Source organism: Protomyctophum bolini (genome assembly GCF_963924005.1).
Source record: "Protomyctophum bolini genome assembly, chromosome: 3".
Lineage (NCBI taxonomy): Eukaryota > Metazoa > Chordata > Actinopteri > Myctophiformes > Myctophidae > Protomyctophum > Protomyctophum bolini.
In genome coordinates, this window is record NC_137864.1 from 31646795 (window position 1) to 31662431 (window position 15637).

Consider the following 15637-nt stretch of genomic DNA (forward strand, 5'->3'; position numbering starts at 1 on the left):
TCCCACTAACTGGCATGAAATAATGGTTGAATGTTGTGATTTCCAATATGACTCGACTGATCGGGGACACCATATGTTCTTCTGTTTGGTAATGTCAGGGGTGCTGTGTGATATATACTGTATTCGTTGCTGTCTGAAAGAAACCACCTAACTCCATTTTTTATTTAAATAAATCAATGCTATACTGATTGAACACCCTTTAGGTCTGTGTGAAATGAAAAGTTTTTATTAATTAGGAGTTAGGTGGTTTCTTCCAGACAGTAGAGATATTATAATGATATAAATGTGAAAGAAGTCTAGAAATTCAAGCAGGTTCAAGAGCCCCTTTCATTCCCTCATCTACACTTCTTCCTTCCATTTGAATTCTTCAGATCCCAACACTAATTCTTTCAATCTGAAAGATTTGGAAAAGTTTTGAATATTTGGGTTGGCTTGTATTTATGCATTGCAGTCTCAATAAGCAGTCACTGGGCATTTGTAATCCATTCACATTGAATTGTGATCAGGATCAAACAACAACTAAAGCCCAGTACATGCCGACTACAAATTAACGTAATTCAGAACTTCTTATGGGCGGACTGAGGTCTCAGAACCTTTTCTCAGAACTCGTGCACCTCCAGATGTCCTGACTCTCTGAACAATAGTTCGGAAAGCCTGTCCGAACTGCAAGATTTACCAATATCAGACGGAGCATGTATTGGCCTTAAGTTAACCACTTAAACCCATACTGTAATGCATTGACCGGGCTCACAAGCCTGCACAAGGGAATGATATAGGCGACATTTGCTCATTGGAATAGAGTGTAGGTGTGCCATCTGTGTTGTATTCCGTCAGTATGCATTAAAATCTGCTCTTTGTGTGGGTTCTTTGGAATTAAATTCTGTGATTATGATTCAGCCTTTGGTTCATGTTTGTTTTTACCACGCATGCATGGACGTGTAGGCATTCGTCAGTAGTGGGGAGTAACCCTCACAGGTGGGGTCCTTTTTAATGCCATAGAATGCGATTGCTAAAATATATTTTTTGTGTTTGCTAGGCAACACGGTGCGTTGCTCAGCCCTCCAGGACCTATTTGGCTGCGGGCGCAGCCATTCACTTCCTGGTTTACGGCCCGACAAATCTTGCAGAGCGTCGCAGTCCCGCCCCCGATGAGTGGCCCGGAAGAGCATTCATTTTTCCCATAGACGTTACAGAAAATATTTAGACCTGTAAGCCTCGGACAAAGCCAACCAGGATGGTGACTCATGACAATAAACAAAACATTTTGGGCCGAACAAATAATTAGAAAGAGGCTTGCAGGTCTTTAAATAAATACTTTCTGAAACGTCTATGGGAAGAATTAATGGGATATTCTCTTCCGGGCCACTCGTTGTCATGAAAGGGGCGGGACTGCCACGCTCTATTCTCTCAGAATCTACGGTGCTGTGTCCGTGGTTTTGATCATAACCACGATGTTCTGTCGTAATTTCTGACTTCATCATGCATCTCGGTTAGAATATTAACGCTTCTAAAGAGAGATAAGACTTATTAGCGCAAGGTAGTAATGGAAGATTCCACCTCCCGGTTTTGGGGGGAAATTAAAGGCAGGGCTTTTCCGAGTAAAATCTGTTTGGCACTCTAGCTCCTTTATTTTGAAAAATTCCCAGGCATTAAAAGTGTTAAATAGCCTTTGGTTCATGGTTGTTTTTATCACGCACGCACGCACGTCGCACTCGCACACACACACGCACGCACGCACACACGCGCACACACACACACACACACACACACACACACACACACACACACACACACACACACACACACACACACACACACACACACACACACACACACACACACACACACACACTGTATGCTGGATATACACGAACAGGAAATGTTTGCTTATCCACCCGAAAACGTGTCTGAATCTATTTTTGTGATGTTAAATCAATCCATGGTGGAGCTAGTTAGTATATGGATCAGTTCTCTTCCAGTTCACTGAAGTATCACCACAGGTTGTATGCATGTCTCTTGTTATGCCCAAGTAGGGGAAACCGAGAGACAAAGGAGTACATGTATCAGATCTAAATGTACATGTGTCATGCATCTACGGTACATATATCATATCATATACCGAATATAGTTTGTTTTTCTTCGATGAATTGAGTACAAAAGGACCTCAATGGAAACAAGCCAATAGGCTTTCTTAGATTCATCCTTTTAGCAAACCTTGTATTGTATACTTCCCTGTGCTTGTCCATGCAAACTGTTAATAAAGTATTAAATCAATCAATCAATCAATCAATCAATCAATCGTCACTGTCGGGCAGAAACCACATACAGTAGTAACTATTTTTTTAGGTTTTTGATATTTTTTCCTTCATAAATCAACATTACTGAAGTAGTATCAAAAAACAGACAACTCTATTGGATTCTCAAGCTGTCTGCAAAACCAGTGACCACTTACTGTAACTCCAACCCCTAGCTGCTGCAGTGTCAGACTGAGTGGAAGAAAACACACTTTAGTGAGGCAGGGTTTTTTTCACCGTTGTCTGTTAAAAGTAACTAAGTGTAACTGTTTGTTAAACTTAGCACTGATGCTAATGCTATGAAAACAATTAAATCTATTTCTAAAATCTATGAATTAATTTCCAAGGAGAGCAATGTAACAATAAATTAGTTTATATAGCATTTATCTTGCTTACTGAAACTGGAACTTAGCTGTCTCCGTGAACCCACCCTTTGCAGAATTATTGTAATACTTAAAGTCCTGCTTATTATTGTTATTATAGGAACGCATTGACTAGGTACAGACTCAGTGAACACAGCCTTGCAACAGTGTTGATTTCGTCGACTAAAACTAAGATGAAAAATGTTCATCGACTACCTTTTTTCACTGACGAAAACTAAATGGAAACTAAATTAAAACTAAGCTACAGTATGAACTAACTAAGACTAAATATACTGACAATTTCGTCAACAAATAAAAACTAGACTAAAATGTTAGGAAGGGACTAGAGGACAAGAGATCCATTTTAAGTAAATTTACACTTGGTTGCATGCTGAAAATAGCATATCTATAAGCTCACAACGCATCGCAGCACGCCGCGTTGTGAGCTTGTAGATTGGCTATTTTCAGCAGTTACTGCGATGGCATCAAGGCCCACCAAAATAAATTTTAGTAGACTAAATCAACTGCAGATTTAGTCGACTAAAATCATATGATATTTAGTCGACTAAAACTAGACTAACACTAAAACATTCTAGGTGACTAAAATGTCACTTAAACTAAATGAAAACTATTGAAGAGACTGTGACTAAAACTAAAATCTAAATTTGCTGCCAAAAACAACACTGCCTTTCCTTACAATAGAGAAAGCCGCCACAGACAGACCCCGCTCCCAAGGGAAGACAGACTATGCACCCACTGCACACAAAATGTGGTGGAAACAGAGCTTCACTTTCTAACCACCTGCCCACTATACTAAGACATCAAAGACACATGATTCCCACAGATTACACACACCCAAAGCGAGTTTCAATCTATGACCAACAACAAAAAACTCCCATATGTATTGTGAGAAATACAACAATGTGCAAACACAGCAGCAAGATGTGAACCGTTGCGACAAAAGAAGGTTATAGCCAATGTAATACAATCACCCTACTGTATGTACCCTATGTAAACAGAGCTGCTATCTTTAATCTAAGCTTTTTTTGTATACTATTTAATAGCTCTTGCTTTGTCTTGCTTACACACACACGCACGCGCACACACACACACACACACACACACACACACACGTACGCACGCACATATGCGCGCACACACACACGGCACACACACACACACACACACACACACACACACACACACACACCTCAAGGAGCTTGTATTATGGTGCCATCCCAAAAGTAGGCTACTGGAATAATTACCTCATAGTCTAATGAGGACTGAAAATGGAGATTGGAATTTTGATTTCCCTGCACTAATTGCTAAATCCTTCATATAGGTGTTGTGGATGCTATGCGTCAATTCATGGATTTGCATCCACAATGACAGCTCAACCAGACTTTTGGCACACTAGCGTATTAATGCTTCTTGGTCTAGTGAGTCAGAGATAAATGAATAAATCAAAGGAGAGAGATAGAACGATAGACATTCAGACAGACATAATGGTGAAAAGAAAGAATACGTGAGATAGACAGACCACTAGAGACTCAGAGATAACAAAAGAGTAAAATCAATATGAGCATGGGAACATAAGCCCAGCACGGTTGGTATACTGGGCTGCCCACTTAGATCAAATGTGTTACCACATCTGTGTGTGTGTGTGTGTGTGTGTGTGTGTGTGTGTGTGTGTGTGTGTGTGTGTGTGTGTGTGTATCCAGAGATCTCTGACCGTCTGGCTATGTGAGACTTCTCAGTGTTACAATGAATGGATACAATCACAAAGAGGAGTTTACTGTGCGTTCAGTGCATAGCCATGATGCTCTGCTTTTCATCACACACTGATCTGCTTGTACACCCCCTAGGGCTTAGTATTGAACAGAGAGAGGACAATAGCTGGTATGATGAGACCTGCTCAGAATTACAAAACACCTGGCAGGTTGGGAGAAGAACAGAAGAACAGGGAAGAACCACAATCAGCTCCTTCGTTTTCCCCACGTTAAGACAGAGACTACCATTCCACTAGCTCTGACGACTCATCATTGTGGGATATGTCCCACTACTACTGTGTTGTCGTCTGCAAATTTGTCATGATATGGCTTCCTGAAAGACCTGAATGTATTATGTGAGCTGCGAGCAGTCATGTGTGTACAGCAGGGGGCTCAGTTAGGAGGACACACCTTTGGGGGGAACCGATGTTGTGGACGATGGAAGAGGACAAAGTGCCGTGGATTCTGACAGACTGTGGCTAGTGTGTCAGAAAGTCCAGGACAGCAGCCTGACATATGACCCCCCCCCCCCCCCCACCCTTCAGATGGGTGGGGGTGTAGAGTGTAGAGCGGCTCTTTCTGTAGGCATACTGGTGTGTGTCAAATTACTGTCGATGTCACTCCTTATAATAATATTTTATTTATATTTATATAGCCCTTTTCATGACTACTCAAAGATGCTTTTATGTGGACCATGACTATAGTTGCTCAAAGCATTTCATGAGCCACTGGACGAAAGACATTCATGCTCTTTGCTGTTGCACTTTTGGGCACCAGGATGATGTCTGGACTGGGTTTAAGAGTTAAGACACACTGGTACCACAGCCTGTTGCCTTAAAGTGACATGGTGTTGTCCTGCCACTAATTTAACATAAATAAAAGTCACTTGTAGGATATTGCTAAATCATTCTTGTAATCATTCTTCTGCATTGTAATTTGACTGTTTATTGGCTCTGTGATCTTAAAACACACTTTGAATTGCCTGTTTAATTCAGCGGAGACGGAAGGTGATGCATGGGGTCGTGAAGCTGCCATATTTGAAGAGCTGTCTGGGAGTGAGAATGTGTTGACAGTGGAGCGGAACACACACTAATGAGCTCCTGTGAGGATGTTGTTACTCCCCTGACTGACACCTTCCATTTGCTTTCCAGAGTTTCCAGAGTTCATGAAAAAAGTGACATACAAACTGATTATTGCCTTGGCACATGTAATTGTAATTGATGGTGATTAGTTAATGGCAGAGTGAATCACTCACCTACTGAATTAATCACTCAGCCAGAGTGACATTTGCTTGTTCTGCTTTCGTGACAAATGGTCCATTAAGTAAAGTTACTGGATAGAAAGTTGCCGAGCATGCAAAACAAAGACATGGCTCTGAAATGGAGCTCATTTAATCCAATTTTATATTTGGAGATTAGTGTGTTTAGGAGGAGATTATGTCCGTCTGGCTGGCTGGCTGGCTGATGAATGCAACATCTAATCATCCCAAAACTGGATGATTGTGCAGTGTGCACACACACACACACACACACGCACGCAGACACGTGCGCGTGTGCACGTGTCTGGATGACTGGATGATTGTGCGTGCACGCACGCAGACACACACACACACACACACACACACACACACACACACACACACACCACACACACAGTGCCGGTTCTAGGCCTTTAGTGGCCCCAAGCAACATAATATTATGGACGCAAGCCACCCCGGGTCCAGAAAAATCTGTAAATTTGCCATGAAAATGCTTCAATCTGGTGCACTTTGTGATCAAAATTAAGAAGCTAGGTGGGGGCCACATGTGGCCAGTAGCCCATTTAAGGGTGGTCCGTGGAGGTATTGCATGTGGTCCCTGACCATGCATTTAGTAATGTAGCAAAGTGAAGATTGTGTAATTTCTTCCACGGAACAGTGCACAGACGTTTAGTGCACTGTTCCGTGGAAGAAATTACACAATGTGCGCCAATGTTATCAGAATTACTGGGAAGTCTGAGATTAAGAAATTCCATAGAAAAGGCAGTTAGTTAGAATCTGAAGAAGGGTGAAGTGTACCAGCTTGCCTGGTTGTTATTAGGAAATGTTAATTTTCCCATATAATGTCATCATGTGCTATATCTTGCACGTATTTGCCATTTTTACTATATATATATATATATATATATATATTACTATTATGAAAATAGTTATAATAGCCATAATGTATGGCTATTTGGAGTTAAATTTATTTTTCAAGATAGTAAAATATGGAAGAAAAGAAGTTTAGGGATAAAGGTTAAGGCACGCCCCAGATATAGGGCCACATGTGTCAGTCATCAGTTAAGTCCGTGGACCATCGATTGAGAAGCAGTATAAGACATGGTCCCCAGGTGGATCCTTAGTCAAGGTGGTGGTCCCTGGTTCACAATCAGTTGAAAACCCCTGGGATAGGGGATACATAAAAAAATAAATAATAATCTTCTCCCTGTGACGAGGCCCCCTCAGTGGTTGAGGCCCCAAGCGACCGCTTGGTTCGCCTATGCCTAGAACCGGCCCTGACCACACACACACACACACACACACACACACACACACACACACAGAGAGAGATGATGTGTTTCTGTTTCCTATATTTCACATTCCTTAGGGAGTAACTCAATGTATTTTGTAACCTTTGCACACCCAGTGGAGGAGATATAGACTTTAGTTTCCAATGGAAGTAAAGTGGTAAGAAGTGCAGGAAGGAAAAAAGTAACAGAATAGAGTAGAAGAATACAGTATCATTACCAAATTGTCATGAATAGAATCATAAGGACAGCAGCGGATGCAGACAAACCTCCAAATAGACCAAGAACAAAAAGCGTATCATACATTATGTATGGTTAAATTGTCCATCATGCACCATGCCCCCCCCCCCATGAGCCATTCATTATCCATGCATAATTTTCATTTGACCAACAACAACAAACTGGTTCTAAAAGTTCTCCTTTGACAAACAACATTGATTCTAAATGTTCTAATATGAGAAATAAGGTAAAATAAACATGAAATAAACATGGGCGAGATATCCACATGTGGGGCGAGATATCCACGCTTTGGGGGCGAGCTATCCACGGCTTGGGGCGAGCCGTCTTCACCTTTCGAAATTCGGGGGCGAGCCGTCTTGGCAATTTGATTGATTGATTGAAATCTTTATTAACAGTTTGCAGAATTACAGTACATTTCAAGCACAAACTCAATACAAAGACTGTTAACTGTGAGTGGACGACCCAATTAAGCCTTACACTTGTTTACAACAGGGTCCACATTGTTCAATTCATCAAAACATTTAGAGACAAACAAATAGACACTTCTATGTAGTTAAAGAACAGAACAGGAATTCATCATATAGGAAGCGAAAAGGGAAAAAAAATATATACAGTGAGGGGAACAGGGGGATAAAAGAAAACGAAAGACAGAGTGTAGGGCGCCTGCACACAACACCATGCGTTGATGCCATGTGTGCATATGTGCAGGCACCCAACACCACGTCCATACAAAAACATAGTACAATCCATAGTACAAAGACAGAGTGTAGGGCGCCTGCACACAACACCATGCGTTGATGCCATGTGTGCATATGTGCAGGCACCCAACACCACGTCCATACAAAAACATAGTACAATCCAGATAAAAATTCAGCTTTTACAGAGGCCAGTTTCGAATTGCAGCCATCCGTAGGTGCCCTTTGAGAGCAGTTTTGAAGGAGCCAAGGGATTCACATGTCTTAATGACTGTTGGTAGGGCGTTCCACATTTTGGTCGCATAGGAGCGAAAATAATTTAGCCCCTTGTTTGTGCCGAATCTGGGTTGTACATGGTTTGTTGCACTCCCTCTGGTGTTGTGGGTGTGGACTTCGTTTACATTAAGGAAGTATTTAGACAGGTACATGGGTATCTTGGTGGTGTATCTAATCTTGTGGACCAGACCCATTGCAAGATGCTGTACTCTGTCGTCGACCCTAAGCCATCCCAGCCTGTCAAAGTGGGCAAAGGGGCGAGATGACCCGTTACCCTTCACCCTAGACAACTTGATTGTTAAACTCACGTGAGTCAGTCAGTGTTTACCACCAGTAGGTAGTTATAGTTACACTAGTAACTGTGAAGCAAAACTATACAATGAGGCTGTCTGTTTTAAGTATGTTGTATCAATTTAATTATCTGCAAATAGGCTATGTCCACCAGAGAGTGCTCACACAGGTCTCACTAGTTAATCTAGTTAGTAGTAGGCCTATCTATTGTTTCTGTAGGGCCCTTTTTGAAACTAGCTCCTCGCCACTACACACTTCCACTCGGTTTGAGCATAGATATATAAATAATAGAGATGGCATGGCACCGGGATTCCCCTCCCATCCTGTGCCAGTGTGCACTGTGCCCAGTGTGCCGTAGACTGTGCAGTTTGTTCAAGTACCACTTTGTGGTTCATCACTGCCACCAAGTGGCCAGCATGAGGTACTGTTAAAAACTGGATGTCACTTGTCAGTGGTGCTGTGGGGCTAGATAGATCAGTTTAATGATACAAACAACATGACATGCCATCAGGTTTTCATTACAGATTCCCCAGAAAAAAGAAGAAAAAAGATTCAACATTTTGAATCTGCATTATAGCATTTGTAGGCTACACTTGTATCTGTTTTCATAGCTTTAATTTGCATTCTTGCACTTTTCACTTTCTATATGTGTAGCTGCACAACAAATTCGAGCTCAAATTTGACCCTTGAAGTGATGATGTGCCACAAGAAATTGCTAAAGATAACAAATCTATGACTGGGACTAATTAAAACACACACACACACACACACACACACACACACACACACACACACACACACACACGGTTGTCCGGATGACTAATAGCCCGACAGCGCGACAACGGTGGGGTAGCGGCTGCGGTGTACCATACACTTGTCCCTGTCAATGAGCAGAGAGTGGGTCTTGCAGTTGATGTCCTTCTCCAGGGCCATGCGGGACTCCTCCAGGTAGGACAGCGAGCCTCTAGCCTCACTCAGCTGCTGCCGCAGGGACGCCAGGGTGGCATCAATCTCTGCCACCTCCCTCACCAGACTGCAGAGAGGACACAGAGAGGTGTAATAATTAAGATAGAGCTATAGAGCTTTATCTGTTAACACAGAGAAAGCTCACCTTGCATTTCCCCCTGTTGGGTGAACGGATGTGATGTTTCTTCTTTAAACTCTTTAAAAGTTGCAGCATGGACGTGATGCTGACATGAGTTCAACTTTGCAGTGGTTGGTTGCAGACAGCTAAAGTTGTCCTTTGCTTTGAGCTTGAAATGTTTAACTTTCAATATCTTTGGAACTTTGTCCTCGGGACCTGGCTCCTCATCAACCGTGATGCTAGATGATTTAGTGGTTAAATGTCTTGCAATGAGGTATACTTGGTTGCACGCTGCTGTCACACACTGAACCATCTACAACAGTGGTAACCAACCTTTTCAAGCCCAAGAGCCCATTTTATTCCCAATTGTAAGCCAAGATCTACCACTAAAACGTGTTAGAAAAAACACTTGTTTTTTTGCTATTTCTGACAGGCTCAATGACTAAAGCTTAAATTAGAATAAATTCTTATAGTAAGTTATATTATCAATGTCAAATAATATTAAGACAAATGTATTAGAAATAAAAAATATTAGGACAGGAAATACAAAAAAAATATTAGGACAGGAAATACAAATAAACTTCTTTGTTGAGTTTTTTTTAAATAAAACAAAATGCAAAGGACATGAATTGCTTTTACAGCACAATATTTTGTTTCTCATTTCAATGAATATTCACATTGGCAGATGTTCAAATGACATAGGCATAACATGACCATATATATTTGCACAGATATGGTGACATACTCTCAGGGTCAGCCCACCTTTAATGAGACTGCTGTGACTGCACTTTATCTGCAAGCGTTTTGAAATCTGGTTCATATTTAGTGATTGCCAGTCTGAGGGTGTCATTAAGATGTGAGTCAGTCATACGAGTTCATGATAGCGTCCCCGACACGTTGAATACTAAACTTATTTGTAAAGTTCGAACGCCAACTTTTAACCAAACGTGGAAGAAACACTGCACGGCTGCACGCAAATAAAGAGTGCACTCGCGCACACACATGACGGATTATTATCGATCAAAACAATCCTTAGCGTCGCTTACAAAAGCATGTGTTGCACACAGTTGCACAGCATGAATGATAAGTAATCACCGACCTGGCTGGATAAATATCAGTGGTCCATATCCATTGTGTGACCTGCTTAACGAGCAACGGTAGGCAGCCGAGTAAATTACCAGCTTAGTAAATTAATAGTCTACTGTAGCTGTGTGTCAGATGTTCTGTCTGAAGTAGTCAAAGCCAAGGAGAATGTTACAATTTAATTCACAATCGAGCATCTTGCCCTGTATCGAATATCCCATGATAGAACAGCAGGATAAAAAAAAACTGTGGCTTTTTGTGTCATGTTTTGACAGCGGCACTAAACATTTTGACACTTTGTCATAGTGATATTTATCCAGCCAGGTCGGTGATTAAACTGATTACGTATCATTCATGCTGTGCAACACATGTTTTTGTAAGCGACGCTAAGGATTGTTTTGATCGATAATAATCCGTCAGTGCACAGTGTTTCTCCCACGTTTGGTTAAAAGTTGGCGTTCGAACTTTACAAATAAGTTTAGTATTCAACGTGTCGGGGACGCTATCATACTGCGTTCACTCTGACGCTGTGTGCTGACTGCGAGGGAACAACAGACACACAGGACACAGCAGCACATGAGCACATAGTGCTAAAAGGGGGAGGGCCGAGGGCGGTGCGGTGGAAGCAAGGGGAACAGATCTTCAAGCTAAAATGCATCGAGCCTCTACACGTTGTTAGCTTGTAGATCTGCTCTTTTTTGCGTACGACATTCTGCTGTGTATTGGCAGTGATGGCTGGCTGCCCGTCACTTCGCGATCGACGTGAAACGTTCCCGCGAGCTACCGGTAGCTCGCGAACCCCAGGTTGGTCACCCCTGATCTACAACCATTCTACAAAGTAGCATCTCTGTGTGCATGTGTGCATGTGTGCATGTGTGCATGCGTGCATGCGCGTGCGTGCGTGCGTGCGTGCGTGTGTGTGTGTGTGTGTGTGTCTGTGTGTTTGTGTCCATACCTCAGCTGGGGGTCATCTCTGCAGAGCTCCATGTTGGGTCTGAAGGAGCGGACGTAAAGTCTGGACTGAGCCACTCTCTGAGGAGCCTCTTTATCATGAATGGCCTGCTGTAGAGCCACAATATTCCTCTCTTGAACGCCTATCTGCTCCAGGGTCTGCACATACACACACAGCGTACACATTTTAAACTCACAGTAAAATCCTTGCTGTTAATTTGCTCATCCGACACATATGATATGTATGTCTTTCCAATAGTCTTTGCTTCCACCATGCACTGACCTGTGCCAGGTGCTGCTCCAGCTGGGTCTTTGCCTCGGCTAGCTGCTGACAGCGCTGGGTGAAGGCCCGATCCACAGTGGAACACTGAGCCTGCAGGTCCTCCGCTGTCTCCTGCAGCACACGCTCCACCAGCAGCCTAACACGTTAGACATGATACATCAGACATGGCAAGCTAGTCTGGCTGAAATAACAGACTGTCAGGTGACAAAAACTGAATGCTGGAAGTGAGTGCACATTATCAGTGGTCACATTTAACGCCACTGTTTACAATGTCACAATGTTAAAATAAAAGAATAGGCTTCGGCACTCCTACTGTATAAACATCATCTGAATCCGAGGCTGTGCTCTCTGACCTGAGGTCTTTGGTGGCTTGTAGTTCCTGTGAGGCCATGGACAGGTTGTCCTGGGTAAATTTAACCCATGATGGATGGACAGACACCCTGGAACAGAGGCAAAGACAATGTGTGTGTGAGTTTGTGTGCGTGCGTTACGGTGCGTATAGTAGTAGTAACAGTAGTAGTAGTAGTGTAGTAATACTCACTGATCCTGCATGGTGGCTGAGCTGGAGTGGTGCTGTGTGTCTGTACTCATGTTGTTGTATCTTCCACACTGGTCATCCAAGTTGTACGCCTGGTACTTATCAGACCAGTCCAACTCTAACGTCAGCTTTGCTTCCCTGTTGATCCTGACACAGCCACGCACGCACGCACGCACACACACACACACACACACACACACACACACACACACACACACACACACACACACACACACACACACACACACACACACACACACACACACACACACACACACACACACACACACACACACACACACACACACACACACACACAGTAGTTTAGTTTTAGTTAAGCACACCCACCCACCCACCCTCTGCTCGGATGCTTGTCACTCACTTGATCTGACTGACAACCTGAGCAGTAGTTCTCTTCAGTAGAGCCTGGATATTCCTGATCAAGTCTACCTCCTATACAAACACAAGAAATTACATATTTTATCATAGTTCATGCTAGCCTTCTGTATCATACTGTATGTCCTACAGAGTACCAGTGTCCATCTTAGATATACCATGTATAATAGCACATGCTATATGCATGTGTATATTCTTGAGCACATTCTTCTTTTTTGTACTACCGGTACTTTTATTTGGAATTTGACTTGACAGTATGGCACCTGCTTCTAATAGTTCGGCTGGGTTAAATGCAGAGGGTTAACCTAGGCTATATAGCAAATTGACAGTGATGAATACAACAAAACAAAGTAGGAATATCAGATCATATCAGACAACTATAACACAATATGAGACTTGCTACATGCAATGGATTAACTATGTAGTTACCTTCATTAGCTCCTCTTCAACAGGGTCTTTGACCAGGTCAGGTCCAGGTCGTCTATCTCGGCATGTAAGGTTATCAGTGGCGATGGCATATGGAATTTCTGTGGTGTCCAGTGCCTTTTCCAGTCGCTTCCTCTGGGCCAAGAGTAAGTTTGTCTCAGCCAGCAGCTTTTCGACGTGCCCTTGGAGCTCAGACTTCCACAAGTGAGTTTCTTGCAGCCTCTCACCAAGGTGGCGCGTCCCCTCGGCCTGGGTCCACAAAGTCGCCGACTCAGTGTCCTTGCACAATATCTTGGACTCTAGCTGGATTCTCTGGGCCTCATTCCGATCAGTAACAGACTGTTGAAGAATGGCGTAGTTGTTGGAGTACCATTCTCCTGGGGTGTATTTGGCAGAACGGTAACCCGCGGTTGCTGCACCAGACGACGGGTACAGGGGCTCCTTGGCAGAGGCAGGTTCTCTCTCATATTGTTCTTCCTGGGCAATAGCTCTGCTGTCAAACTGAGGTCTGGACACCAAAACCTCAGAAGCCATTCTATCACAATACAGTTTGGACCAGCCACGAGAAGAAAATAAGCCTGGCAACTATAGTCTTATGTTTGGTCTGTGTTGCTAGGTTACTATTCGGCTACTTGCCTCTTGAGTAGTTTGGAGTCAGGTGACATCAGTCAGGTGAAATTGTTGCTCAGTGTGAAAGGGGCCACACACACACGCACGCACACGCACACACACACACACACACACACACACACACACACCTTGTGACTTGTGAGACACCTTGGGAAGATGTTCTCCAGGTGAACGACACCAAACACAAACAGGTATACGTATGGCATGATATGATTAGCTGTGACACCATGAGTTACCTGGATATCTTTATCAGTACAATCTCCAAAGACAAATTATGTTTTCACTGACCATGGACTGATATATGTGAGTATAAGACTTGTGGAAACTGGGGAGATAACCTTTAATCTGCATGTAATGGTTTATGTCTGTCGTTGCCAGTGCCACTGTAATGGAGTCATGTAAGAAAGATTTCAATGATACAGTCAGGCCATTTTTTACTTCAACGCTTATCACTTGAATGGAGATTGGAGCCAGCCTTCCTCTGCTTGATTGATGTATCTGTCTGTCTGTCTGTCTGTCTGTCTGCCTGCCTGCCTGCCTGCCTGCCTGCCTGCCTGCCTGCCTGCATGCCTGCCTGCCTGCCTGCATGCCTGCCTGCATGCCTGCCTGCATGCCTGCCTGCATGCCTGCCTGCATGCCTGCCTGCATGCCTGCCTGCATGCCTGCCTGCATGCCTGCCAGTCTCTTTCTCTCTCTGTCCGTCTTTTTCTCAAGGGACTCCCGATCACATCACCCATGGCTGAGAGAAATACTTCTGGACTGAATGCAATTCCCAGACTTGTTGTCAAGATCATAGGCGGCAAACAGGTCAAGCAATTCATTGAGGGGCCAGAGGGGTGAGTACGACAAGGCTGGCCATGACCCTGTTTGTACTTTTTTTTTTGCACTGATGAGGTCACTCTCACCATGCCATGCCAGGTGCTGCAATTTAACTCTGACACCCCATCAATTTTACTCTGAGAGTGTAAGAAACTAAGATTGGTGTTACATGAACACTATGTTACACTGTGTTAGACCGTGTTGATTTCGTCGACTAAACTATATGAAAAATGTTCGTTGACTACCGGTTTTCACTCGGAGCTGAATAAAAACAAAATAAAAACTAAGCTATGATGACGATACTGACAATTTTGTCAACAAATTGAAACTAGACTAAAATGTTAGGGAGGGAAGACAAGTCATTTTATGGTTGGTTGCATGCTGAAAATAGCATCTAGATCTACAAGCTCACGATGCACTGTGATCTTGTAGATCGGCTATTTTAAGCATGCAACCAAGTGTAAAATCTTATATTTTAGTCGACTAAAATTTCAGATGACTAAAATATGACTAAAACTAAATTAAGTTTTATTCAAAGGACAACTAAACTAAAATATAAAAGATTCCAGGCTGTAATTTCAGTCCGAATTTTCAATATCCTCTACACACTACTTTCAAGTTGCCTAGTTATGCTGTCTGCTTTCTTTGTGTTTGACTTATTTATACAGTGCTATCCAAGTCATAATTTCATATTTAGTAATTCTATGCTGACCTTTAACAGATAGCGGTGTAATGCCAAAAGCTGTTATTCCCCAGCCACACGTATTCAAATGACGCAGCATATGTTTCTTTAACTGAACAGAGCCACAAAAGACATCTCTATATCAAACAAACAAGCAAACCCCCCTGGAGCCACTGGGGACATTTTGAATGAATCCCCAGCCAAGCAAGACCTCATAATGTCTCCCAGACAAATCCAGGATGGAGTGGGCCCAGTGCTTCAGGCTGCACTC

General features: G+C 43.0%; 1 protein-coding gene across 1 annotated transcript; it reads right to left on the reverse strand.

Moving 5' to 3' along the window:
* Positions 1-9293: 9293 nt before the first annotated feature.
* Positions 9294-13769, reverse strand: tekt4 (tektin 4; the record flags this gene model as incomplete). Its single annotated transcript, XM_080759654.1, has 7 exons — positions 9294-9507; positions 11597-11751; positions 11876-12011; positions 12229-12315; positions 12417-12560; positions 12796-12866; positions 13239-13769. 7 exons carry the CDS (start codon positions 13767-13769, stop codon positions 9294-9296), a joined length of 1338 nt encoding a protein of 445 aa, XP_080615780.1.
* Positions 13770-15637: the final 1868 nt, after the last annotated feature.